Raw genomic sequence first — 25,289 nt, forward strand, 5'->3', positions numbered from 1 at the left:
CCCTAGATAACTCGCAGGTCTCCCTTCTGTGTACTGCAGTGGTCCCACGTTCCACCAGAGATCTAAGGGACAATAGTGCACAGAGCCCGCTCAACCCAGCAGACCAGCGCCCTCTCGTCGACGGCAACCCATACTTCCACAACAGGTAGGAAAAGAATAATAATGACTGAAATACCAGGCGGAGGTTCTGGCTGACCCCTTCGCCTATATCACTGATTGTCCACGAGATTGTCTAGTGTTCGCGCTCCATCAAGCGTCGATTAGCCGCCGAAATACACATTAGAGGTTTAAGGCATACGGAAGCTTTATCCGATAGTTTCATCAGTAAATCACCTCAGACTAGCAAGAGACTTCCAAGTATACGCGATCGACAGTAGAGTATTACCAACTATTCCAGTGGGCGTCCAGGCCATGCTCAACCCAATCCTGCAACCTCACCAGGCACTTTCTTCCTCTGTTTGAGGCTATCGGAGGCTTCTTTGGAGAGTACTGTTCGTCATTAGAAGAGCGGAGGTGTGACCCAAAGACGATGCATCACAATAAAGGCCGAGCTACTCCGAAATCTAGACCTGGGAATGACAACATTATTATGGCAGATCATTCTCAGTTCCTACGATGAGACCTCGATCGTTGGGCAACAGTCAACGATCGGAGATCGAGATTACCGACAGGCAACTTCGGGCACTAAGGCGGGTCCGGCTGCACTACGTGGCGAATTGTGGATACTAGTTCTTAACTAGTTCATGAATTCACGCATGCAGGAGGAAGATCACCCAAGCCACGAGATTGCATCGCCGAGCAAGAACCCGGGGTCGAGCACGTGTCCAGTACGTGTGGGCGCTACGGAGATATTCTCTTTTGCATTTGCTTGTTTGCAAAAGCAAGTGCTAATTGTCTGTGTTACTCGAAACTGTCACCGGAAGGTTTCAAGATATGCGTTAGAGGGGGACCCGGAACCCCGAGGGGCAGCTACATACATAGCGCGACCTCGGACGGCAGGGGAAAGGGACCCTCCCATCACCCCTTGACGGACTTGTTCTCCAGCCGCCCCCCTACGGGCCGTGTTGGCGATCCTGTTTCTGAGACGATGTAAATCACCGGATTGTGGCTTCTGGAGCGATAATTAGGATAGCAGTCTGTACCAGCATGATGGCTCGCCGACGGAAATCTGCGCCCTCGATCGGCATATCGCCGGCACCTACTTAGCTTCCCGCTTCGTACACGCTATTTGTGGGTCCTAGTAGTTTGAGGGGGTGAACACCGTGCCGGTATCTAGACTTGTTGAAGATGAGAGATCGAACTCTCGAAGTTAATTGCTGCCTACCGATCGTGTAGATCCGAGTTGTCGGTTAACCTGAAGATCATAATTTTGCTTCGATAATTAGTCAATATGCCCCGCAGGTTGCCATTTTGTGATGCCATTGTTACGTGCAGGCCTTAATAGGACCCATATAAACCTCATAGTATGTGGGGGGGATTGGATACCAATTATACATCATCCATGCTGCCTTTGCGAGAGCTGACCCGTGTCGATTCTGGTGGAGCTGATGTCTAGGATCAGGATCAGCTCGCTGCAACCTTTCAGCTCTCGCAGAGGGTCCACATAACACTAGCGGTGGAGCTATTTGTTCTTGTATAGTGCTAAAAGCATATCCAGCTATTTCTGATGCCAAATAGTAAAGCTTTCAACCAGACCAGGGAATCGATAGTACTATTCAATCGTGACGATACTAAATAGAATAGAAGAGAATCTTATACTTCTCAATAAATTAAGTCAACTCATTACTTACTATAAGATCCCTAGTAGGGAGACTGAACTAGATAATCAGCCTTCTACTCCGAGGTCCGTGAGGTCTAGCTAGGAACAACTACAGACCCCTCATCCAGCCTATACAAGTAGTTAGGTCCACTCTTTCCAAGTCCTTTAGGATGCTGATAGCGCTTCAGCTCCACATACTACAGAGAATTGTGTGGGTGGAGTATTTGGAATATGCTTTTTTAGGAATAATGTTTAGATGATCTGTTAGTCGAATCTGAGCGGAGGGACGCTTTTGGTTAGGTTGACTGGAAAACAAGTGCACAAGGTTTAAGTGCAATTCTACTAGCCCTGTAGATCAAACGGAGGTTCAGCCAGCCAACTAATGCCCCACTATATCTAGAATATGATATTTGATGTTGTATAGAGTAATCACAGCAAACTCTTAAATCTTCTATTACAGAGGTAGAGGGTCGAAAGGTTATAAAACCCCCCAAGACCGTCGGCTATTTCTCAACAATTATCAACCTCAAACCAACATTTCTTATACACCTCATCCCATCCGAACAAACACTACAAAATGCGTTTCTCATTGGTTGTCTCCACCTTAGCCCTTATTGGTGCCGCCAAGGCTACTGTCTCTGCCCAGCAGGTGGTTGCGAACATTGATGCTATTACCAGCAAGGTGAGAGTTTAGTATTCTGAAGGGACTATCAAGTCTTACTAATATTATTATAACTAGTCTTCCGAAACTAACGATATCGCGAAGACTATATCTATTACCAATTTCTTCAGCACCACTCCTGTACGTAAATACCGGAGAGGATCTTTTAACAAAGACTAATAGTATTCTAGCAAGTAATCAGAAACTTCAGGGACATTATCGCGATTGTTACTCAAGACATCAACGCCATGGAATCTAAGCGTAGCCTTATGGCTCGCCAGGAGTGCCTGGACCTCGAGGACATTGAAAGATGCCTTGGGGACCTGGGAGAAATCGTTTCAAACCCCTCCGAGCTCTTGGGTGGTGAAAAGAAGAAGCGCCAGAGTCCTGGCTACTCTGACACCGACCAGGTATAGTCTCCTACCGGGAATTTCCTTCTTGCTCTCTACATAGGACCTGTTACTAACCGTTCCTGATAGGAGGCCATCTGCACCTCTTTCCGTGGATTCGTCCAGGTCCACCAGCAGCTCCTCCAGACTGTCATTGGCAAGCACGGCCTCTTAAGCCTGACGCCCTTCACTCAGCCCATTGCTCAAATCCTCCGCACTCTTGAGGCTGGTGTTGACACAATTGCCTTCGAAACTATCGATAGTGTCCCTACCTGCGCTCAGGATGCCACCCAGAACAAGGACAGCCTTGACAGTACCTTCGAAGATGCTCTCAATACTTACTCTGATTAAGAGGACTTTAGTCTGATGGTGCTGATGTAGAGTTGTGGCTGTCAGCCGTTGGTCCATCTGCCGCTCCCTACTGCTCTTGATAGACCCTTTGAGGATAGTATTGTCTGAACTATTGTTGTCCGAATATATACGAAAGTAGATAGAGGGATGGTTGAAAGTTGGCTATTAGATCGGTCACTATAGCTTTTCCTTCTTCTTCCCTTTTTAGCTCTAGTACTCTAAGTTAAAGCGCTTTTATTATAGCAGTTCTCTAGTAGTAATTAGGCTTCCTATTAGACCTAGTATGTATCTATAGGTAACACTCTAGCCTCTCCACCTAACCTACCCTATAGGTGTCACCGCTCGCTCGATTATGCCGACTGTCACCGCCTTGGCACTGAGGAGGACCGTCCGAACTACGAGGTAGGCGAACTTGGGATGAAGGTTCGCGTAGGAGAAGCCGTGGGCCCCCTCTCACGTATGCCCCCCCACGACGGAGAACGGAACTTGCCGCTCCATTCACTCTACCCGACAATCGTTTACGGCCCCGGATCTCGAAGAATACGCGATGTAGACACGAGGCAGCAAAGAATCTATGCCGAAGACGACCATCACGTTCTGCCCTGACGTCCCAACGAGTGCTTATTGTTAAACAGAAGCAGAGGAGGGCCAGGAAAGGCCTGACGAGCATTAAAGGCCAATCCCATTACAAAATAGCTTAATTGAAGTCTGGTCATCGACCACTTCTCTTCGCCGACTGTCTGAAACGGACAGCCAGAACTCGACGTCATGTTTGTCTTCTCTCACCCTCGGCTCACCTGTTTCCACCTATCCTTATCGCGAGTCTCATTAGCTCACCTTCTCACCCGTGCGGACGTCGGGAGGGTTATATAAAGATGATGGCCTTCTTGATATACAAAAAGACAGTCCTTCTCTTTATATTCCGGAATCAGCAGACCAAATAGAACCAAACCTTCTACCCCTAATCCCATCAGTCAGCAATATCCACACTACCAGGGCAATGTCGGGAATCTCTCGAAAACAGACAAGCCGTGACAGTGTAGCGAAGAAACTACTACGACAGAAAAGGGACCGGCGCAGGACAGGACTGGAGAAGAAAGCTCTGCAGTATAGCAAGATATGCGGGGCGGACGTTTGCTTAGGTATACGTATTCGACAGTCAGGGAAAGTCTTCATTTTCTCTGCAGATGCCTCTGGTTTCTGGTCATTTCTTGGCTCCAAACTAGTAAGTAAGTATGAATAACGTCTGTGATCATAGTTTCCTGACATCGTTAGGACTCTTACTTTCCAACTCCGATCGAGAGAAATGAAGATAGTCTACGAACTACTTAGCTCTTTCGGCTTTTTCGGACTATAGGTTTAACGCGGTATGGTTTTAAAAGCTTTTAAAAGCGCTTAAGAAGATAAGAGGCTCTGCTTTTTTATGTTTATTATCTAGTATAAGAGAATTCGACTTTTCCTTCTTTCTATAGAGTAAGTAAAGTGAGCTAAAAAATGAACTAGGGTCGATTTCATATTTTCTAACTATGTAGAGGCCTACTAAAGCCTTAAAGCTCAAAGATCTCTTGACTATTACCACAATTCGAAGAAATCATAAACTTAAAACATAGTTAGTACTCGGGTGGGGATCGCCTTGGTGAGTTCAGGGTGAGCGGTGTTTTAGGGTCACACAACCATGGGTGAGCGGGGTGAGATGCCGCTAAGGACTCACACACACCGCATAGACGCTATTACTGAGTAATCCTTCGGGAAAGGAGTAATTTTTCTTGCACAGCAAGAACCCTTGTTTGCTCTTTTCCGTTTAGAGATCATGAGAGAATTATGCTGGCTAAATGTTTGGATAATGTTGGCTGTACTGATATGCAAGATGCCAGAGCTGCAGGTGGTCGGCAGGACGCAAAGTTGTCTTTCTTGTCTGAGGTATCAAGGCACGAATGAGTGCAAGTTCGGCTTCAGCTGGTCCGTACAAGGAGACGCCTTCTAAGAGAATCTTTTTTTTCGACCTATCTAGAGAATGAATAGTCCGAACAAAGGGTTTCCGAAAGGTCCAGCTCGAACTGTCTACGCTTCTTGATCAGAAGGCTAGGCGACGTCATCAAAGGGGCCGGGTGATCGGGTGCCAGATCCCACTCCAATGTGGAGAAAGGCTGGCGGGCACTCTTTTGCTCGCGGGCATCTCTATTAGCCGCGCGATATAGTAGCTCTGTGTGTAGAAACTAAATGTAAGGGGCAGATAAGGCCAGGATGCGATTTTCGGTGACAAGCTCCAGACCACGCGCCCGCTGATAGCTTCGGACCTTTACAAGTATCACCAATGGCCCTCAGGAATCAACAACTCGGCCAGGGACAAACGCTCTCAGGAAAGACCAAACCACCTCCTAGCACAAAGCCTGCCCTAAAGTTGCTCTCAACCCTCATAAGAGTGATTGAACGGAGCGTAGCACCATTCTACTCGATAATGGCTATTCAGTATATTTATACTTGGCTCTTTGGGCTGGCGTGGACGAGTGGCTTCGATTTCATGCCTGAGGCAACAATTCCTGGATGAGTAAGCCGGTAAGCATGCGCCCTTTTGTTGTTGTTCCGTGCACGCAAGTAACTATCACCAAGTTGACTTCTGCTTTGTTATTGACTATATAGAAGATACCGGTTCTCATGAGTATAAATGAGATAGCTGAATTACGGCGTCAGCTTGAGGAGGAAAAGCGAGGGCGAGAAGAAGAGAGACAGGCGCGAGAAGAGGCAGAACGGCAAGTGCAACCCAACACTCTGTTTCGCCTCCTTGATCGATGCCACAATTCTCTATCCCATGCGATCCAAGTTGAGATGGATGCGACCCTCACGACCCAGGGCGAAGCGGCCGACCCAGTAAACCGACTTTACCCCAAGCACATCATCCCTTGGCTTGACTTTCCCCAACTACAGGAACAAATCTGGGAGAAATTCGATCGCACCGCTGCCTTTACCTCGCGCGCTTTGTTCCCTTCTGATACCCAAATCGATTATGTTGCTTCAAACATCCTGAACACACCGATTTATTCGGAAGCTTCTCTTCGAAATTTTGAGCGCGACACTGTGGATAACTTTGTCGAAAAGGTCGTTAACGCTTTGCGAGACGATGAAACTCTTCGCCGTGAGTTTGGAATCCAGGGCCGAGTCACCTTCTATGATCGTGCCAACCCATCGGAGACCTCGCTGGAGAACAGCCTGGAGCAGATGAATCTTCAAGATACGCGCACACCCCAACGAGCGGCGATCACTAAGCACGGAAGACGCAGAGGAAGGGGGAGTGGAGCGACGCAGATACAGAGGAGGGATGGCACCGTGCGAAGACGCAATCGGCGCGCTGACCAGTTCTGCGTGCACCTTGTGGCTGATGAACGACAAATACCAGTGTATGCGGTAGAGTTCAAAGCGCCGCACAAGGTGACAATCCCCGAATTGGTGGCGGGTCTACACCGGATGGATCTGGCTCGCGATGTCATTGAGCAAGAAGGTGATACATTCGAATTTTATGCCACCCGCCTTGTCGCTGCCGTGGTTACTCAGATATTCTCATACATGATAGACAGTGGAGTCCGATACGGCTACATCTGCACAGGAGAGGGCTTTGTTTTCCTACATATCCCGGAAGATGACCCCACGATTGTTCAATACTTCTTGTGTATCCCAAACCAAGACGTGCAGCCGGGCGATGAATTGCGCCTCCACCGGACCGCCATCGGTCAGGTGCTTGCGTTCACCCTTCAAGCTCTGGCCGCAGGTGTCCCCCCTCAAGAGTGGCACGATGTGGCGCACGACACTCTGAGGACCTGGGAGGTCGAATATCTCGACGTGTTGAAGGAAATTCCCGAAACTCTCCGTAAAGATCCGAGGTCCTCTAACTATCGGCCCTCGCATTGGAAACGAGATCGGAAAGTCCACAACACGCGCTCTCGCGCTCGCTGTGAGCCAGACGCATCTACACCACGGCACTCGTCGCCTGAAGGCAGCGGCAGCGATCAAGAATCGCAATCGCCATCCGCTGCAGCAGCGTCACGTAGCCGATCGAGCCGCAGCCGAGGGAATCGCAGCCGAGGGAATCGCAGCCGAGGGAGCCGCAGCCGGGCTAACAACCATCAATCAAGTAAGAGAAGTGAAAGGTCACAAGCCGGCCGGGATAAAAAACAGACTTTTCGAAAAGACGGGTATTCTACACGACCATACTGCACCATTGCCTGCGTCCGTGGCATGGCCAACCGTGAACCTCTGGACAAAAAGTGCCCCAATTGGGAACTCCACGGTGGCCAGAGACACTCTATAGGGCCGCAAGAGTTTACACACCAGCTTCACCGTCAACTTATCCGAAATCGAGACCTGGGCTTCGAACAATTGCACATCTGTGGTCGAACAGGCTATCTCATAAAAGCCACACTCCTTTCAAGCGGGTACACTGTGATCATTAAAGCCACTACTGTGGAGAAACAGCGCCGCCTCCAAGCGGAAGTGGATAATTATCGTCACCTTAAGAGCTTGCAGGGACAGCACATCCCTGTCTGTCTTGGGGCCTTCAAGCCTCGCGTCGCATATTGGTACCATGGGGAGCCAATGGCCCAGATGATGGTGTTGAGCTGGTCCGGAACTCGGCTTCAACATGTCATCAATGATGGGAATTCCAGCTTCTTCCACGAAGAGCGCGAGAAAGCACTGGCCGTGCTCCGGTCGCACGGAGTCATCCACGGCGACAGTGACTGGCGTAATATGCTATGGGATAAAGCGAGTGGCAGACTGGTCGTCATTGATTTGGAGGATGTGAAGCGGCTGAAGCGCCCTGGGGCCCTTGAACTAACGTCTGGAAATGTGCGGCATAGTCATCTCGCAAAAGCGGTAAAATCCTGCGCCTGTTCTGAACATGTTCGCACCGTTTGATAGCGGAGAAAATGTATACTCCGAATTTGGACACCGATCGGTATTTATAGAAGCCCAGGGAAACAGAACGGTCGACGGGGGAGCCGAAAATGGCTCCCCTCCTTTACGGAGGGGAGCGTTTGAGCGGACATGGGGGCCCTGCGGCGGCTGCAGCACGAGTAGACGTCGGCTGGAATAGTGGGTCAGGCACCAAGGATAGACAGCAAAACGGCCCGGTGGCATTAGATGGGTAGGGCCGTGGCCTTTAACACACGTGACGCCAAGACCGTCGACGGTGAGCGGGCGGCCTAAAACGGCGTCAAAAACGGCCGTTGCTGGCCTCTCATTCACCGTGTCATCCTTTTTTTAGTTAACTATATAGTTAGTTAGTTAGTTAGATAGTTAGTTAGTTAAAGTGGGTTCTTTATATAAGAAAAGTAATATATATAACTAGGCCAAGAAATGAACGAACGGTAGGTAATACGGTGATAACGGCACCGTGTGTTCCGACATGTCCCTCCTACGCAACCGCACTTTGTCCTACGCAACCGCACTTTGTCCTACGCAGCTGTACTCCGTCCTACACAACTGTACTCCGTCCTACACAACTGTACTCCGTCCTACGCAGCTGTACTCCGTCCTGCACCCTCCTGCGCCCTCCTGCACCCTCCTGCACCCTCCTGCACCGTCCTGCACCGTCCTGCTCCGTCCTGCTCCGTCCTGCTCCCTCCTGCTCCCTCCTGCGCCCTTGTGCTCCACTGTGCACCCTCCTGCTCCCTCTGCGCCCTCCTGCTCCTCCTGCTCCCTCCTGCTCCCTCCTGCTCCACTGTGCTCCTCCTGCGCCCTCCTGCGCCCTCCTGCTCCCTCTGCGCCCTCCTGCTCCTCCTGCTCCCTCCTGCTCCACTGTGCTCCTCCTGCTCTCTCCTGACCTCCTGCTTCCTATCCTATGATATTTCGAAATTGCAATGGCATCAACAACCATACAAGCAAAATGTGACTTCTGCCAGAAAACCCTATCGAAGAAAAGCCTTTGGCGCCATCGAAAGAACTGCCCGAACAATAAACCACTAGCACCTACGTTTCCTCCGGCTACCTTCAAGCCTGAGCCCTCAATTACAATCACATCTTTCACAGATAAAGATCGCAAAGCTGTGGACACACAAGCATTTATCCAGACAATTGATCGAGCCTGTGTTGTGGATGATTCGGCTATATCGCAAACTAGCTGCTTACAAGAGCTGCACGATCTGCTCAGTAAACCATACACAAAGCCAATTCTCTGGCGAGGATTTACCAAACACTACCCACTTCCAGGCACACCTTCCTCAATATCTGAATTCCTAGAGGCCTTGAAACGCTACCAGATAAAAGAACTTGATGTCTATGACTACATGTCCAACACAGACCTTAACTACAAGGTGTCTCTGGACAAGATTATCGAGCACTTTGCAAAGCCACCAGGGTCTGTCCATCCATTGAACTTTCTCGACATTCGAAACTATTTCGCCTCTGCTATACCTCCACCTATTTTCAAGGCAGACATTCTTCAACTTGCATGGCGACGACAAGAAGAGTCTGTATCCAAGTCTATTCCCCAGAAATTTCCTCTCGACCATGCGGATCGGGAATTCTACCTTCTCTCTACCCAAGGGTCTGTATCAACTATTCACGCTGATACCGCTGGAGTCCATACATTCATATCGATCATTACTGGTAGTAAATACTGGTATATCCCACGTCAGCTAGGCCTTGTAACTAGCCAAACACTAGCTAGTTTTGGCAGCTCTACCCCTGAGGTTTATCAATATGGCTGGATTAAGATCAAGCTTTCTCCTGGTGATCTTCTGTATGTGCCCTGCCTAAGCTCTCATATCTTACTAACAATCTGTAGCATTATGCCGCCTGGCTGCCCCCATGCAGTCTTTACTCCCGAAAATACCCTAGCGTTTGGAGGTACCTTTTATACACTCCCCTCCCTCGGAGATAGTATAAGAGCTTTATCACTTCAAATCAAGACGGGCGACACATTCAGTAATGAAGATCTCTCCGAGCAGGATTATTCAAATTTTGTCTTGATGCTTTCCCGGTGTAGAGATCTTCTTACGCCTACTCAGTCGGCGAGTATCAGTATGGGAGCCGACTGGCAAGTACAGGATGGGAGTGACTGGCATGCTACAGGGCAAAGAAATATACTCAGTCTGGCTGAGGAAATCAACTGTGACTTAGAGAAAAGATTCAATCTCAGTTCGGAATCGTTGCTACAGTAATATTTCTCTACTATAATACCACACTGCCTTGTTGTCCTTGCTGACTGACCTCTATTGCTAGTATGGAGTATTATTATATACGTCTTCGCCTCTTTTCTAGTTTTTCTTGTGGTTATAATTTCCATCTCGTCTATTAAAGGAAATGAACATAATCAACTTGTTTGGATTCCCATGTGGTCACCTACGATAGGACTACCTGACCAGCGTGTGGCTAAAACACAGTCAGTACTCGGGTGGGTGTCGCCCGGGTGAGTTTCAGCCGACGCACATGCACCGCACTGACCCTCTGTACCAAGTTTTCATTGGGAGTGATTGGCTTATATTGGTTTCCCCGAAACCACCGTCTCTCGCATCTTTTTGCCATGATTAGCAAGACCACAAGGCTGATTTCCAGTTTGCCTTGGGCAAGGGATAGGTGATCGCCCACGGCTGCAAACCACATTTCCGGTCTCGGCTTACTTGGAACCTAAGAAAGCGACTGGGAAGGGGGCGCGACTAAAGCACGGCGCCCAATGGAGGGAAGTCGCTTATAATTCGCCCCACTGTGATAACACAGTCACCTGCATATACGGGAACCGCTGGATGTCACCCTATGGATAGATACTTTGAGCTCCACTATCAAGTTTGGCAAAACTGATAGTGGAGCCCGCCATATCTCGCTGCTGATATTAGTACGGACGATGGGCCCACTTCACATCTGATTCCGAGCCCCCGTCCAGAAAGATGGATTTGTTGGCAGCCTTAGATATTATACGCAATGCCCCCGACGAATCTCTTCATATATACGCTACACAGACAATTTCAACTCTCAAATTGATTGAGAAGCGCTTACAGCACTTCTTACCAGCAAATTCACCTATCGTGGTCGACAGCCCAGCATCCATCGAGTTCGCTCGGTCGCAGTCGCCCGCAAATGCAGAGGTGCCGTGTTCACTCTACAATCATTTTCTGAGCCCTCCTGAACGCCCTACAAGTCCTGCATCTCAAAATGATCATCGTGTGAGCCATAGCCCCCACGCCTCACCGCAAGGCTCCCCGGGGACAGGAATATCATCAACCACGGCCTCCTCGAACCATACGACCACCAATTTGGAGCCTCTCCTAGATGGTATAAAAAATCACACGTACTGGCTTCTCGCTGCCAAAGAGCTCGAAGATGATGCGATTATACCGCACAATCGAAGTTCGGAAGATATTCGTTTGGAAGATATCAGACGCGCTGAGGGTGCCAGAGTAAGCGACCAGCAATCGAAAATACGACGTGTGCTTGCACTTAGATCCCTGGCAACAGAGTACGACAAAGACCAGGCAGAAAAGAGGATTTCTCCAACGAGACTTGAGGAGCTTTGCGCCTACGTGTCTTCTCCTGAAACTTCAACTCTGAACCTCAAAGCCAACCACACTGTCAAAGACTCGTTCGAAACCAAAGCCTTAAATAGTGGGCTTAGGCATTTAACGATCGAAAGGACACTGAATGCCCGTCTTAAGAGTGATGGTTTGCCGGGAAGCTACGAAGCAATTTCCGCCGTGTTAGCATTGAATATACATAATTTTCGATGCTTGCGTTACCAAGATTTCTCCGCAGTCTTGGATGAGGTAAAATCAATGCAAGTTCCTGTTAGCAGGAAAAAGAGAAAACGGAGTAGAAAGACAACAGATGAACGTACTACGCCTCTACTGCCCTTGTTGCAAGATCTGAGCCAATGGTTTGGACGATTACAAGAAAAATATGAAGGTAAGTGCCGAACAGTCCATCGTCACTCTCGACTACTTCTAAATGGTTGATCAGTATATATCTCGCAATCGGCGGAGGTTGATTCTAGGGGACAAAAGCGACCATGCCCCAATCAATGTTCCTTTGAACACCGCTGCACCTTTACCAATATTGAAACACGAGACCTGGAAGACTATTCTAGTCAGTCGAGAATTAACACCATAGAGGACGAGGGGTTGCCACAGCCAGGTGGCGTTGACGAGACACTATATGGTTTTCAAGACTCCGGAAAAAACAATGCCATTCAACCTCCATCGGTTACAGCTAACATACAAGCATGGCATTCAGTCACAGATGACGCTGGCATTCCACCAGATATCTTTGACGAGATCCTAGCTCAACCGGCCAACATTTGTGCTTTGAGCTCGGATACTTTTAATTTCGATGATATTTGTTCTTGGGATACGCGACATTTGCCATTTGCTATGCGATGGGACTAATGATGAAATCTTCAATATAAATACATATGCTATTTCCCTAACTTGTACGCCCACACCCCTAGTTTGCCTTCGAGACCTAGCTCACTCTCAATTGTCAACCGGCAGTTTCCATATATATGATAATATTGGTCCAACTGTATTTTTTTGCCGCCTACTGTAACCTTTCCGGAAATGAAGAAAGGAATGATTACCATGTAAGGCTGGCCGACGATATTTTCACCGGAGGAATATACTAGAACAGCGGGCTTTATCCCATGCTGTTCTAATCCTCGTTCCTTGCGAGTCGGGTTGTCCTATAGAGTGTCAGAAGTCGGATGATATTACTAGTAAACCACAATTCACTGACCGCAGACAGTTCTTCAACCTTGGCGATGACCTCCCTGCCCTTCCCCTGGACTAGCATCGTTGTGGATCTCCTATTCGCGGGAATTGAGAGAGACATGGCCATGATGCGATCTTCTTCGCAAGCTTTGGCGTAGAGATCCTTCATATATTCCGGTATGTCCTCGGTTTCTACCAGGTCATTGCTTGACCCTTGCGTGACCATCGGGCGGGGTCCTGAAGCTGGCTGACTGTTCGGCGTGTTGGATAGGACCTTCGCTGTGGGGAACGTCCTTTGATACTGTTAGATAAATCAGCTTTACGTGCTAGATGCGACTTACGATAGAAGGATCTCGCTCGGAGAAGCGGGTATGACGACGTGTTTAAAAGCTCAAGTTTTGCGGGGCGATTGGAGGGGTTCCGAAGTGTTGCGTGGTATCATGTGACCGTCACCCAGCCAAGATTCCCGCCCAACCATCATTCGGGCGGATCTCAGCAAACTGGCATTCCTAGTCCGGGAAGCTCTTTCGAATTTGACGGCATACAATCCAAAAACCTCCCCAAGAGCGGCCAAATCCCAACCCAATACTGAGCTGAATGCGGAACTGGTGATCTTACGTCACTTTATATTCTGTCAGAAGCTGATTTCTATGAATAGCTACTCAGAAACATTTCTGTTTGCGCTTGGTCCTGTTCTTGTCTTAATCTCGTTGACTATCTCGATATGGATCATTGTGTCTTCGTGGTGGGCGCAATTAAGATGGGAAGAAAAGATTCTCTCGCTCGATTCTGCCGCCCGCCACCGTCTTGGCACTGAGAAGGACCGTCCGAACTCCGAGGTAGGCGAAGTCGGGATGAAGGTTCGCGTAGGAGTAGATAGGTCACCGTAGCAGCTTCTCTCTCTCTCTCCCCTTTCCTCCCCTAGTTCTAGTATCTCGAATACGAGGGCCGTTGCTGGTTCTTTTCTGTTTCCAACGTAGGCCATCATTGACAATGAATAGTGATTAATAAAATTGCGGTCGTCATGAATTATGAACTTACCGTAAAGTATACTTCAGTCATATATTGCGGGGATCATAGATATCCCATAAAAATAATAGGAAGCCGAGGTCAGTAGTCTTTTCCTCTAAGGAGCTTCTACGTCATTTGGATAAAAATATTACTTGACTACCTAGGCATGAACAGACTTTGCTGCAGGTGCGTATACAACCTCTTTCCACTGCCGTAGTAATGGAGGCTGTATAATATAAATCCCAGGCTGAGCCTTCCATAAATAGTCTGCTTTACAGCCTACTGTATCGCTTAGAATTGAACTCTTCTTAACTTATCCTCTGATATTCGGTTACCTAAGTTGAAGATGGAGTCCGCACCATCCCCGTGTTCAACCGACGACTGCCCATTTGAAGTTGATGAGGACTTCGAGGGGACCCAGCTCGAGGAGACCGAGATGGACACCCAAGGGTCCTTCTTTGCCAATAGTGTGCCAGTAGAGGAAGACACCGTCAAGCCCGAGGTAAGTATTTCGATTACCTAAGCAGAAGATGGATGAGACCCCACTATCCCCGCAAGACGCTCACGCCCCGTTTGAATGGGATGATCAGGTCGTCATGGCACGCATAGAACGCGACGGGTACTTCTTGGTTAATAGTAAACCAGCGAAAAGAGAAGCCCTAGAATGGCATTTTGCGCTTGGAGATACCGCTGATCATCTCTCCCGCTCGAATTTGAGCGAGGTTCGGACTTGTACCGATAATAAAAAAGCGTGGGAGCAACTTATCGAGGCTGATCTTAATGTAAGTATGACAAATATAGATAAAAATGGCTTCTAACATCGGACGACAGATAAACGGCCTGATTATCCTGCCCCACTTTCATTCTCCAGCAGAGGTGATCCGGCAGGGGCCGATCATCCACAACTTGGTTGGTCCCCCTGGGCCCACGATTCGAAAAGTGCATCCCTGTCCCAACAAGGCATTCGTTATTTGGAGACCTATCACGAGAAGCCTTGGACCAGAGGACGGATTATTCAAAGTCTATCCTGAATCCCACAACATACGGACTGAAGAGGAGCTGCATCGTAGGAAGATCGATGCTGTCTCAGTCCCAATCCGGGCTGATCAGTTCCTTATTGCACACGGTGGGCTTTGGATACAGCAAGGAGGTAGTGGGTCTGGCCTTTTGATGTGGGCGGGGCTGTCCACAGAGATCATCGGTCTCCACGTCGACAAACGCAGTTTGGATTTCGTGGCGCTGGCATACGGGGCTGGGAGGTTTCTAGGGAGGGATCGTCCATTCGGTACGACGGAGCAAGAAGCCGTAATTTTGGACGATCCACTCCTAGAGAGAAACACGAAGCCCGTTAGCTCCTCAATCCCAGCGAATACTTTCCTCGATCAGGCGTCACACACTCTTGAAAAGACCGAAGCATTCCTGAAAGGTCTAAGCGATCCGACTAGCTTGATTCTGAATTCTGAATACGGTATGCATCCCAGGATTGCATACGCTAATGTGCGCGTGCAAAATCGTGAAGGGCACTCGACAGATCCAGAACTTGAAAGGTACTTCCTTTCGGCACTTACAATACGGTCTCTTCTTAGGCGTTTGCGAGAGACGCCTAGAGAGACAATTCCCGATTTCACACGCAAGGAAGGGCTACCGGATGAGACTCTCGTGAAACATGCCATTCTAACTGGCCGTAAAATGTATTTTGTGGAAACCGAGAAGAGCGAGCCAGGCCTTTGGCTCGCGCTTATGTCCGTGCTACCAAAGCTCCAACATATGCCTATCTGGCAGGTAAAATTAATCCCAGGCCTGCTAAATGAGCAACCAAGGATTCTAGACGCTGGGGAAAGGTGGTCTCGGTACATGTCACAGTCTAGCCAGTTATACGAGATTTGGGTGCGCGAATTACTACAGGGTAGCAACCCCACCTGACTCGGGCATTAGCTCCGTTATCTCAAATGGGTCTTTCGTCAAGTGGGTCTTTCGTCAAGTGGGTCTTTCGTCAAGTGGGTCTCAGTACGCTCCATCTCGTCCCGACCAATACTTGGAAGCTAATATCATGCGGAATGGCTAGTCTAGGATCAAGCCACCCCCTTTTCCAGTCAGCGTTCAAGCAGCCTACGGGGGATACTGAGCACTGCAACAGAGAATGTATATAATCAATAACAATCGGAAGACATGGTCTCTATCTTACGTTTGCTGTACTAGTATAGATACTACTGGAGCTTGTGTGGCCGCTAGGTAGTGTGGCTGCTAGGTAGTGTGTCTTGCCAAGAAAGCCCTTATCAGCCTGGGCTAGGCTCTTCCTACCTTTCAGGAAATAGATGAGAGGCTGACGCGGTCATATTCCCCGGCATTCGAGCCTAGGCCCGACCAGTCAGATTGTGGGCTCTTGCCCGAAATAATACTAGTTAGGGATATGATCCCCGGTGATATGGCCCAATTACCACTGTGGCCAGTAGTGTCAAAGCTCCCCAGGTTCAGCCAGTGAATGTGCGTGCATTGCCATCGATGTCCGGCCCATCACTTATTCACGCCGCTTAGGACAGTCTGAATCTTTCAATAGGCTTTAGACAGACAGTTTAACTGGGTTGCACGCCATGTGTGTGATATACAAAAAATACCAGGGCTCATCGGGTATTGACGTAGCACTATGAGTATCCTTTAGACGGAATAGTCGCCAATATACGTCAGACTCGACGTCCACAAATGAGAGATATCCAGCCCGAATCCGACGATCCGACCCACCCGGTGCTCTACGGCCCCGGGCCCTCCGTGGCCAAACCTTGTTCTAGCATTTCCTTGGTCCGGATGAATAGCTGCGGGACAGGCATTAATTAGAACGTTATCAGCACAAATCTCGCCAGTCACTTCGGCAGTCTTCTCCCATGGCCTCCAAGTTTTTGACCAGTCTGTTCCCGTCACTGGCTAGCTGTTTCGGCTTTTCAGAGGTATGAAGCCATTCTCTAGAATCCACAAAACTCCGCTAATATGGGCAACAGGCCACTGAGACCTCAGAGCCAAGAATTACTTCAACGCACCCCGTATTGAATGCAGGTATAACGCCTCATCAATCCATTAAAGTGGAAACCATACAATATCCACATCGTCCAGTGCTGAACGGATCCAAGGTTCAATTCAGAATTGAATCATCAGTGTGGATGAACTACGAAGATGTGATTCAACAACGGGGATTCAGTCAAGCGCTGGAAAGACATCTAGCGAAGAAGTAATAAATTTGTACCAATATACTCATGTATTATCCCGATATCGTATGCGGTATCTCGTGACGCACGACGCCATTTCCTCCTCTTAGTCAAGCAAGCTGCTCCATGGAGTGATAAAAGACGGGAAGAATGCAAAATTAATTATCCTCATTGCTATAAAGGGGTGTGCCAGAGTACGTCTCGGTACGGAAGTTGTTTTTCACACTAAAAATATACCCCACCGTGCTCAAATACGGCAGAGATTTTCGGTCCCAGATCGAGTCTTACCAAACAGAAACCTGATCGGTTCTCACAAGTCTCTTTCTCCTGAAATACATTCCAATATAATGGAGGAGCCAGACGTAGAAAGCCGCAAGTCCGCTTTCCTTCACCAGTGGTCACGTATACGGGAAACCTTATCAGAGGGCCAACGACAGAAGCTGGAAGAATTCGGGCTTGCCACTGATGAAGATATTCGAAGTCAGTCTTCTGCCCTTTCATTACCTCTTCATGAATCTCAAGAGCTACGTGATACGGTTGAATCTGTTTTCAAAAAAGGAGCGTATCTTCAAATAGTTGCCCTTCTTACTGTGGAAGCCAGTCAGAAAGTTCTACTTCGACTCCCCTTTGCCACCTTCGTACGGTCCGCAATACACAATACTCCGTGCGTGTCGATTTATGACCTCTACAAGGAGCCTTGCGAGCAGTTTCATTCCAAGGGGGAAACGAATCAGCAGTTACATGCGAAATTCCTTGAAGTATTACAGCCTTACAGGCCCGATCCGTTTCTCTCGACTGCGCTCGAGAGCCCCCCCATACATCGCTAAAGGGAAAATGCAGAGACAGGCAAAGCATCTTGTCATTGAAGGGCTTCAAAAGTCGCTTTGGAAAATCCAATCAGGCGATGAGCTTGTGAAGCTGTTGGGTATCTTTGAAGCAGGATTTAATTGGATGATTACAAACTACGAGTTGTCGGGACTATTAGACGTCAATACGGCTCTGCTCCAGTTAGAACACTCTCGAAGGAAAAATATAAAGTCGCCGATTCTCCACGAGTGTTCCATGAAACATTGCCTGGGCGTCCCATGTACCGACCATGAAATCCATATGCAGCAGAGCCATTGGAACAGTGTCAGGTGAGTCACACGTGGTCTCTCTAGGCGATCCCTTGATGAGACACCAAGTTTACCAAAGAACAGTCGAAGAGAAGAAACATATCGAGACGAGAACCACACATGTTCGGCCGGTATATACGATGACGGTCAGAGGAACATGAGGATCTCAAATCCAGATACCGATGAAACGACTGATAGTTATGTTGTGATCATGGGAGATACGGGTGGCGAGAAGATACAAGGTACAATCCACGATGCGGCAAGTCAAGCTATCGGAAAGTATAAAAGAGATCACCCAGAGAAACATGGTACGCAACCATCAAGTCGACAGCAACCCCACAAGAATACACCATCATTCTCTCCGGAGTATTCTTTGGCATGCCCTTCCCGTGTTGCTTGGGATCCTTGAACTACAAAAACCGCGCTCGGTAGCGGCAACCTGAAGCTTTTCCATGTCCAGCGTTTATCATTCATAGTCAAAGAGTCTCGGGTTCGGCCGTTGAAAAATGATCTCCAGAAGCAATGAATCTCAAAAAGTAGTTTGCGTCTTTTTAGCCGTTCCAAATCCTAGTCGAGTCTTTTGATTGCTTGGCTTCAATACGTAGTTCTCATTCAGTCAGCTTTGCCGTGCTTGGAGCCCGGTATGAAGCTGAAACATTACTTACGGGCTTTCCCCCCTTCACCCCTTCACCTTGTTAGCCCCTTTTTCTTTCTTACCCGGTGCGACCCCTTACTTAAGCAAGCCAAGATTCTAATGACTTCATCGGCCATAACGCCACCACCAATGGCTTTTTACCTACCTTGTAATGCACAAAAATATGCCAATCAAAGATGTGGTATCGGAAGCGGCATATAAATGAGAGGCACGCTAATAGAAGGCCATGTCGATTTTAAGGGAACTGCCAGGCTCGCATGCACACATCTCCTGATCGAGGCATATATAGATCCATCAGATCCGTCGGTCCCAAGAAACCTCGCTCTCACCAAACGAGTTGCGCTTTTACTGGTCAAACCTTTTACTTCCTAGATCATGGACTGCCTTGCCAGCCTAATTCCGCTTCGGATTAGACAATGGATCTCATTGATTTCCGGCGGCGTGCAAAAGCAGGAGGTGAGTAGCATATTTACCCCCCTATATCGTATACTGTACTGAATCTAACCAGTCTATAATATTCATGGACGCGGAACGGGGGCCCGATGACCTGGTGGTAACATTCCTCCGAAACCGACTCTACGACCGTTGCTCTTGGAGCGAGTACAAATCGATTGGACCGGAAGCGACAGCTGCAGTCGTTCAGGCTGGATGGAGCTGCAGTGAATTGGACCGGGAAGTAACATCCCTTCACAAGGGAATATTTGACGAGAGAAGCTTGAATCGACTTCGACAGCAAGCAAGAAACAAACACCACCGTATTTCCTACGGTAACCCTGCCGATCACTCCAGCGTGTTTGAATGGGCCGAAAGATAACTTGGAAGGACCCGTTGGCTTTGATGTATTCGCGTTGTACATTAGCTCGATTGTGGCTAGTTATGGGCATGAGATACGGTCTAGGCCTGGATTGACCTCCCGCCTAACGCCGTTGGGAAGCTACGGCTGCAGTCCACGCATTCCACTCTAAACTTCCCGAGAGGAGCAATACGAGTAAATTTCACGGGATTTCCAAATTCGAAGTTACCGGCCCAAGGCCATGTTCTAGGCCATGTAAAATTGACGTGGGCGAGCGGCTGCTGCGGCCATGTTCAAGCGGACCTCGTTTATGAGCCGTCTTATGCTTTCTTTTCTTCCCTGACCTACTAGTACTAGTTGCAGGTGTGTAATAAATAGCGGGTCCTAGCAATTCCATAATGACTTGTACTCAAGAAGGCAGTGCTTAATACCCTCCTGATCCTTAGAAGGACCTACAACAGCATCGTTCTTACCATGGCGCCTTTGTCCTATCCATATTACCCCTATAACGGGCCTCAAACTAAGTGGACATTCTTAGGGCTCTATAACGCTGGAACTTCAGCTTTTATATAGTATTACCAACGTGTACTAGCCTACGGCTATCTTATCCAGATCTTAGCTTCTATAGGTCACAATTTTGGGTACGAAAACAAGGTAATCATGTTAACGACATTTCCCCAAGGACAGCTCTGGATTGATATGGGGTTGATATGATTCGGGGTCAGAAAGGTCGAAGTACCGTGGTCACTATCGCGACCTTTACCACGGTGGCTTGCTGCTAAGCGCTCTAGGCTGGAGCAAGCTCCACTAGATCAGACCCACCCTGAACTTGTGTGGTTCCCAAAAGCCAATAATAACACATTGAAACGACGGGTTGTTAAAGAGATTGCTGGTCTAGAATCGAGCCACCCTCTTGAAACTTGGACCTGTCGGGCATTCCGGCCCATCCGGCACTCCAGGTTCGCATAGTGCCCCATAATAACAGCGTAGATCAAAATCTTATGTATTGTAGAAAATAGAAACAAGGTATAATCCCATTCTAGTCGCATCTGTAGTCCCATGGATGCCAGGCCACAGGTATGGCTCTGGTCCTCTACAGATGTCCTGGGGCATCAGAGTCGCTTCAAGCCCTCCAAGCCTAGATAATCTATGGCTTATTACTGGGATAAAACACCTTGATTTCGAATGTGGCTAGTAATCGGCATGAGATACATCCTCAGAGGCCGGGGTCAATTTCCGGCCTAACGAGATTTTGATGCGCGAATTATTACAGGGTGACAATCCCACATGACTACATTAACTCGGGCATTCTCCATTATCTCAAGTGGGCCTGTAGACGAGTGGGCCTGTAGACGAGTGGGTCACTGTGCGCTCAACCTCGACCCGACCAATACTTGAACACTAATATCATGTGGAATGGCTAGTCTAGGATCAAGCCACCCCCTTTTCCAGTCAGAGTGCAGGCAACCTACGGGGGATACTAAGCACTGTAACAGAGAGTGTATTTAATCCAATACCAATGGAAGACATGGTCTCTGTCTTACGTTTGCTGTACTAGTATAGGAACTACTGGGGCTTGAGTGGCTGCTAGATAGTTTGCCTTGCCAAGAAAGCCCTTATCAGCCTGGGCTAGGCTCTCCCTACCTTTTAGGAAATACATGAGAGGCTGACGCAGTCATATTCCCCGGCATTCGAGCCTGGGCCCAACTAGTCAGATTATGGGCTCTTCTTCTTATTCTGTCTGGATAGCTGGCTCTTTTTATCTTACTACTTAGTACTTAGCTTTTTTCCGACGCTTCTGAATTTTTAGCATAGGGACTCTAGTCCAAGGGACGGTCAAAATGTGTACAGAAAGAACCTGGAAAGTGCAAAGTGGTTCAATGCAATTATTGGCGGATACACCGCTTGTTTATCTTGCTCAGGTATATGCAGATCCCTTTACAGCTTGGCCTAGGACCTAGTATGTTGAGTACCGGTGACTAGATACCATACTGGATCTAGGCGGTTCCAGGCCTTCAACCTGTGGTCAACTCTTAGTTGATCCAATACAGACAGGGTAGATCGGTCGTACTCTCGTATCCGGCTTATCAGGGTTCGTTTTGTCTCTTTCTTTTGTATTATGACCCACTATTACTAGTAGTACAAGCTGTATACGCAAAAAGTAAAAATCAGAGCTACAGCCTGGCAGGATTCTTAACCCTATAAGGCCTACTTTTCAAGAGACTAGAAAATATTCTCCCCTTCAACCTACTGAACAATCTTCTCCTATCGGAATGGTTGGACGCAAGGAGAAACATGTCCCCTGCTGTCCACGGTCCGGTCTTCTCCCCATCAAGGGCAGAGAGCAAGTCCATGCCCGCCGCTCGAAGCTGGAAACGGTTGGACCCGAGGAGAAAAATCTCCCCTGCTGTCCACGGTCCGGTCTTCTCCCCATCAAGGGCAGAGAGCAAGTCCATGCCCGCCGCTCGAAGCTGGAAACGGCTTTACCTGACACCATCTTCGAGTATGCAAACACCGTTGCTGAACCGTCCGGTGGTGAAACCGAGGTTTGGCATGCCTTTCCGGTCGGCCGGCAGGAACGTGGATTTATTCTGAAAATTCCCGACGGTATCTGTGATGCTTCCTTTTCCTCGTCTGAATGTGCTGACGGCTGTTCAGGTGGCATCTTCATGTTCAAGGTCAAGTTCGGTATCTACAAGTATGGCCTGTTAGTTCCAATCTCAGACATCTCAGAAGACCTAGCGACGCGGGACGATCTCCGAGGGCCGTGGTACACTGCACCCGTAATTTGCATGATTTTATCACGGCGACCAGGTCTTACACCTCTGATACAGCTAAAGAGATTGATATTAGAGAAGGCGAAGTCAGACCGACCGGATAATGTCTATGACCGGGAATCCATAACGAAACAGAAGAACCTCAATGCTCTTGCCCTTCTTTACGGTGCGAGGGTCCATTACCCCTTCGGTGATGGGACCAAACAGGGCTTTCTTCAGGAAATCCTAGAAGATAAGCCCGCACACGGTATATATTGTGTGAAAGTTAAAGCAGATGATGGAAATTCACTGCAATACGATGGTTCGCTTCACGAGGTTCTTTATACGCTGAAATCTTCGATTGAGGAGGCAGAGACCCTTTTAGGCTCTACAGATCCCGTTGGCTTAGGTTCGTATTGATCAGTCACCCTCAGCACAACAGGAACCTATCAATAGCAATATAGAGTTTCCCTTATAGGCTTAGCTTTGTGCGTAGGTAGAAACGCAGACTGAACCATCCATATTGCCCTGATCTATAGCAGGTCTTAGCGTCAAACATGCTACCGAGATTCTATACTATTCGGACCTTATAGCGTAGTCGGCTTTTCATATTGTAGTTCTCAGTATATTCCTATTCAGAGCTAGAGCATAATCCCTCTAGGCGCGACTCAATGTATGTTATATCTTATGGTTTAAACAGTGTTATGAGAGGGTCGACGTCGATTTGCTACGGCCTGCGAGCGAGCCTTGACCGTGGTATACGGCCCGTTTGGATCGTACTGTCTCGATGGAAACTAGTTGGTAATCTGTACTGAATCACCTTCTTTTGGAACTAGTGTGTAAGCTGTCCTGACCCCTGCGTGGCTATATAGGTCTAGAACTTGGAGTTTAGTGGCCGGATCTCTGTTAGACCCGTACCTAGGAGGCTGGACATCTTAGACTTTACAGGGGATATGGGAGTGGAGGCGCTGATCGTACGATCTCAAGTTCACTGAATTTAAATCCCGTATGGGCACCTATGTTACTGATTCATAGGTACATATGGGGTAATACTAGCTGAAACGTTAACCTTTCCAAGGGACATAGGGGCGGAGGCGCTGATCGTACAGTTCTACGTTCATTCAATGTGGGGCGATGGGTCTAGCGGTAGAGGAAACCCATAGCAATAGCTCCGGGTCTCGACTCCCTGGAGCCTAGGACTCGGATGCTTTATCATAAGGATCTGTGCGCCTTTCGCGATACTTAAGGATCACATCATCCATCTGTTGTCTCACAACGGAATGACTCTCTAATATACTCAATATGGGAATTCCACTGCCATATCCAGGTTCTTTCGCTCGTTCAGAGGTTCAATCTCCCCCGCATCAAGAGCCTTGGAGTGATAATAGCCAGGGAACAGCATCGTCACAATCTAATGAACCTCCTGTGAAGGAGACTTCAGCTCAGCCAATCGAAGCTTGCAAATTTGAAGAACCGCGACGACAGAGATTGTTCGATGTTAAGTGCTCCGGTCCAGAATCGACAGGTTGGTCCCCTCATGATCCCTACATGGTCCTTGGAGCTGCTCTTTGACATTTTTTGACAGACCCCCCCCCTTCTGAAGATACACCAAAGTTTACTATCGCGATGACAACAACAATAACATCCGACGCTCTAGATTTGAAGATCGGAAGGCCATATTCCTTGACTATAGGAACGGATCGTCCTGTCCCAGCTCAGTTTTTATATCTCTCGGAGATGGGCTTTCACGGTATCCGAATAGCCAATCAAGAAAAGAATATCGGTCATCATAAGAACGATTCCGATCACGATTCGAGAAACCAATACTAGCTATTGTGGTTCAGGAAGAAATCTTGGGACTAAGGGCGCATCTTAAGTTCTGGTAGCGAGGGAAATCCCATGAGACTTGTCTGGCTCTGCCTTACAAATGCAGTATATCCGCTTGTAGGCTATTCTGTATCTGATATAAACATAAAACTGTAGAAGGTTCGGGAATAGAAACAGAAATTGCAGCTGGGAGACGATTGTAAGCGGCTCATAGCCGCCTTCAATGCCAGTACCACTACTACGCCTTACACAGCCCCCTCCAGAATCAGGCTGCTGGGTATTAATTCCAGGTTACCCAGATCAGAAACCTGTAGATATAAAAGTGATCTCTATAAAGCCCAGGACTAAACCGAAATAAATGGGCTTAGGTCTCCCTCGCAGAGCGCCAGGCCTCGAACCATTCAAACATGACGTTCAAGGGCGTGCACCCAGAGGTGTTCTCGATCTGCTGTAAGCTTCCGACCTGTAAATTCGGTACTGTCTGGTAAGTTTCTAGTCTGCGCTAAGCCATTCAGCTGGCTCCACTCTATTTCTGTATGTTAGCCATTCATGAAACAAAAGTACCCCTAATCCTTGTCGTCCTACTAGCGTAAAGCTGGGATTAATCTTGTTTCTCTACAAAAGGGGAAGCTCATCTTTATCTTGCTAAGAGAGACCAGCCCCTATTTTCCTCAGCCTATTCCTGCCACTTCCTTCATGAAGATACCGCAGTTACTGAATCCAGACCCTGGTGGCTCAGACGGCCAGACAGCGTTAAGCCGACACAACAATGATCTGCCTCCTACGCATGCAGATACGCCGGGCCCTTCTCGAGCCCGTCAGAGTCCCATTCGAAACATCATCCCGCAACCTATGGTGTTTATATATCCATCTACACCTCCCCGATCCGAACGACCGAGTCAATATTCTAGCTTAGAGTGTCAGGAAGCGTCCAGTCGACACGAAATACAGCCTGTCGCGCTCCAATTTATGAATCGATCTGGATCCTTCCAACCAGAAAGTTGGGGTCAAAGTATCTGCTTAGAGGCTCAGGACGCTTTGAGTCAACACGAACACGATCTGTCTCCTGACACTGAAAAGCCGAAT

The 25,289-nt window shown here is 48.3% G+C and overlaps 10 protein-coding genes across 10 annotated transcripts; 9 read left to right on the top strand and 1 right to left on the bottom strand.

Moving 5' to 3' along the window:
• Positions 1-2,336: 2,336 nt before the first annotated feature.
• N7468_004167 (uncharacterized protein) lies at positions 2,337-3,833 on the top strand (the record flags this gene model as incomplete). The annotated part of the gene is made up of 5 exons (XM_058473464.1): positions 2,337-2,441; positions 2,499-2,561; positions 2,612-2,830; positions 2,900-3,122; positions 3,796-3,833. 5 exons carry the CDS (start codon positions 2,337-2,339, stop codon positions 3,831-3,833), a joined length of 648 nt encoding a protein of 215 aa, XP_058332467.1.
• A 1,982-nt stretch (positions 3,834-5,815) lies between these two features.
• N7468_004168 (uncharacterized protein) lies at positions 5,816-8,068 on the top strand (the record flags this gene model as incomplete). The annotated part of the gene is made up of 1 exon (XM_058473465.1): positions 5,816-8,068. One exon carries the CDS (start codon positions 5,816-5,818, stop codon positions 8,066-8,068), a length of 2,253 nt encoding a protein of 750 aa, XP_058332468.1.
• An 89-nt stretch (positions 8,069-8,157) lies between these two features.
• On the top strand, positions 8,158-8,997 carry N7468_004169 (uncharacterized protein; the record flags this gene model as incomplete). The annotated part of the gene is made up of 2 exons (XM_058473466.1): positions 8,158-8,297; positions 8,616-8,997. 2 exons carry the CDS (start codon positions 8,158-8,160, stop codon positions 8,995-8,997), a joined length of 522 nt encoding a protein of 173 aa, XP_058332469.1.
• A 15-nt stretch (positions 8,998-9,012) lies between these two features.
• On the top strand, positions 9,013-10,314 carry N7468_004170 (uncharacterized protein; the record flags this gene model as incomplete). The annotated part of the gene is made up of 2 exons (XM_058473467.1): positions 9,013-9,893; positions 9,939-10,314. The coding sequence occupies 2 exons, from the start codon at positions 9,013-9,015 to the stop codon at positions 10,312-10,314; spliced, it is 1,257 nt and encodes a 418-aa protein (XP_058332470.1).
• A 723-nt stretch (positions 10,315-11,037) lies between these two features.
• N7468_004171 (uncharacterized protein) lies at positions 11,038-12,528 on the top strand (the record flags this gene model as incomplete). The annotated part of the gene is made up of 2 exons (XM_058473468.1): positions 11,038-12,049; positions 12,377-12,528. The coding sequence occupies 2 exons, from the start codon at positions 11,038-11,040 to the stop codon at positions 12,526-12,528; spliced, it is 1,164 nt and encodes a 387-aa protein (XP_058332471.1).
• A 29-nt stretch (positions 12,529-12,557) lies between these two features.
• On the bottom strand, positions 12,558-13,075 carry N7468_004172 (uncharacterized protein; the record flags this gene model as incomplete). The annotated part of the gene is made up of 2 exons (XM_058473469.1): positions 12,558-12,821; positions 12,875-13,075. The coding sequence occupies 2 exons, from the start codon at positions 13,073-13,075 to the stop codon at positions 12,558-12,560; spliced, it is 465 nt and encodes a 154-aa protein (XP_058332472.1).
• Positions 13,076-14,206: 1,131 nt separating this feature from the next.
• Positions 14,207-15,783, top strand: N7468_004173 (uncharacterized protein; the record flags this gene model as incomplete). The annotated part of the gene is made up of 2 exons (XM_058473470.1): positions 14,207-14,362; positions 14,662-15,783. 2 exons carry the CDS (start codon positions 14,207-14,209, stop codon positions 15,781-15,783), a joined length of 1,278 nt encoding a protein of 425 aa, XP_058332473.1.
• A 1,621-nt stretch (positions 15,784-17,404) lies between these two features.
• N7468_004174 (uncharacterized protein) lies at positions 17,405-17,884 on the top strand (the record flags this gene model as incomplete). The annotated part of the gene is made up of 1 exon (XM_058473471.1): positions 17,405-17,884. The coding sequence occupies one exon, from the start codon at positions 17,405-17,407 to the stop codon at positions 17,882-17,884; it is 480 nt and encodes a 159-aa protein (XP_058332474.1).
• Positions 17,885-19,202: 1,318 nt separating this feature from the next.
• N7468_004175 (uncharacterized protein) lies at positions 19,203-19,641 on the top strand (the record flags this gene model as incomplete). The annotated part of the gene is made up of 2 exons (XM_058473472.1): positions 19,203-19,283; positions 19,336-19,641. 2 exons carry the CDS (start codon positions 19,203-19,205, stop codon positions 19,639-19,641), a joined length of 387 nt encoding a protein of 128 aa, XP_058332475.1.
• Positions 19,642-21,893: 2,252 nt separating this feature from the next.
• N7468_004176 (uncharacterized protein) lies at positions 21,894-22,796 on the top strand (the record flags this gene model as incomplete). The annotated part of the gene is made up of 1 exon (XM_058473473.1): positions 21,894-22,796. The coding sequence occupies one exon, from the start codon at positions 21,894-21,896 to the stop codon at positions 22,794-22,796; it is 903 nt and encodes a 300-aa protein (XP_058332476.1).
• Between the last annotated feature and the right edge of the window lie 2,493 nt (positions 22,797-25,289).

This window comes from Penicillium chermesinum (genome assembly GCF_028974085.1).
Source record: "Penicillium chermesinum strain IBT 19713 chromosome Unknown utg000003l:1.0-5111272.0:1.0-5115320.0, whole genome shotgun sequence".
Lineage (NCBI taxonomy): Eukaryota > Fungi > Ascomycota > Eurotiomycetes > Eurotiales > Aspergillaceae > Penicillium > Penicillium chermesinum.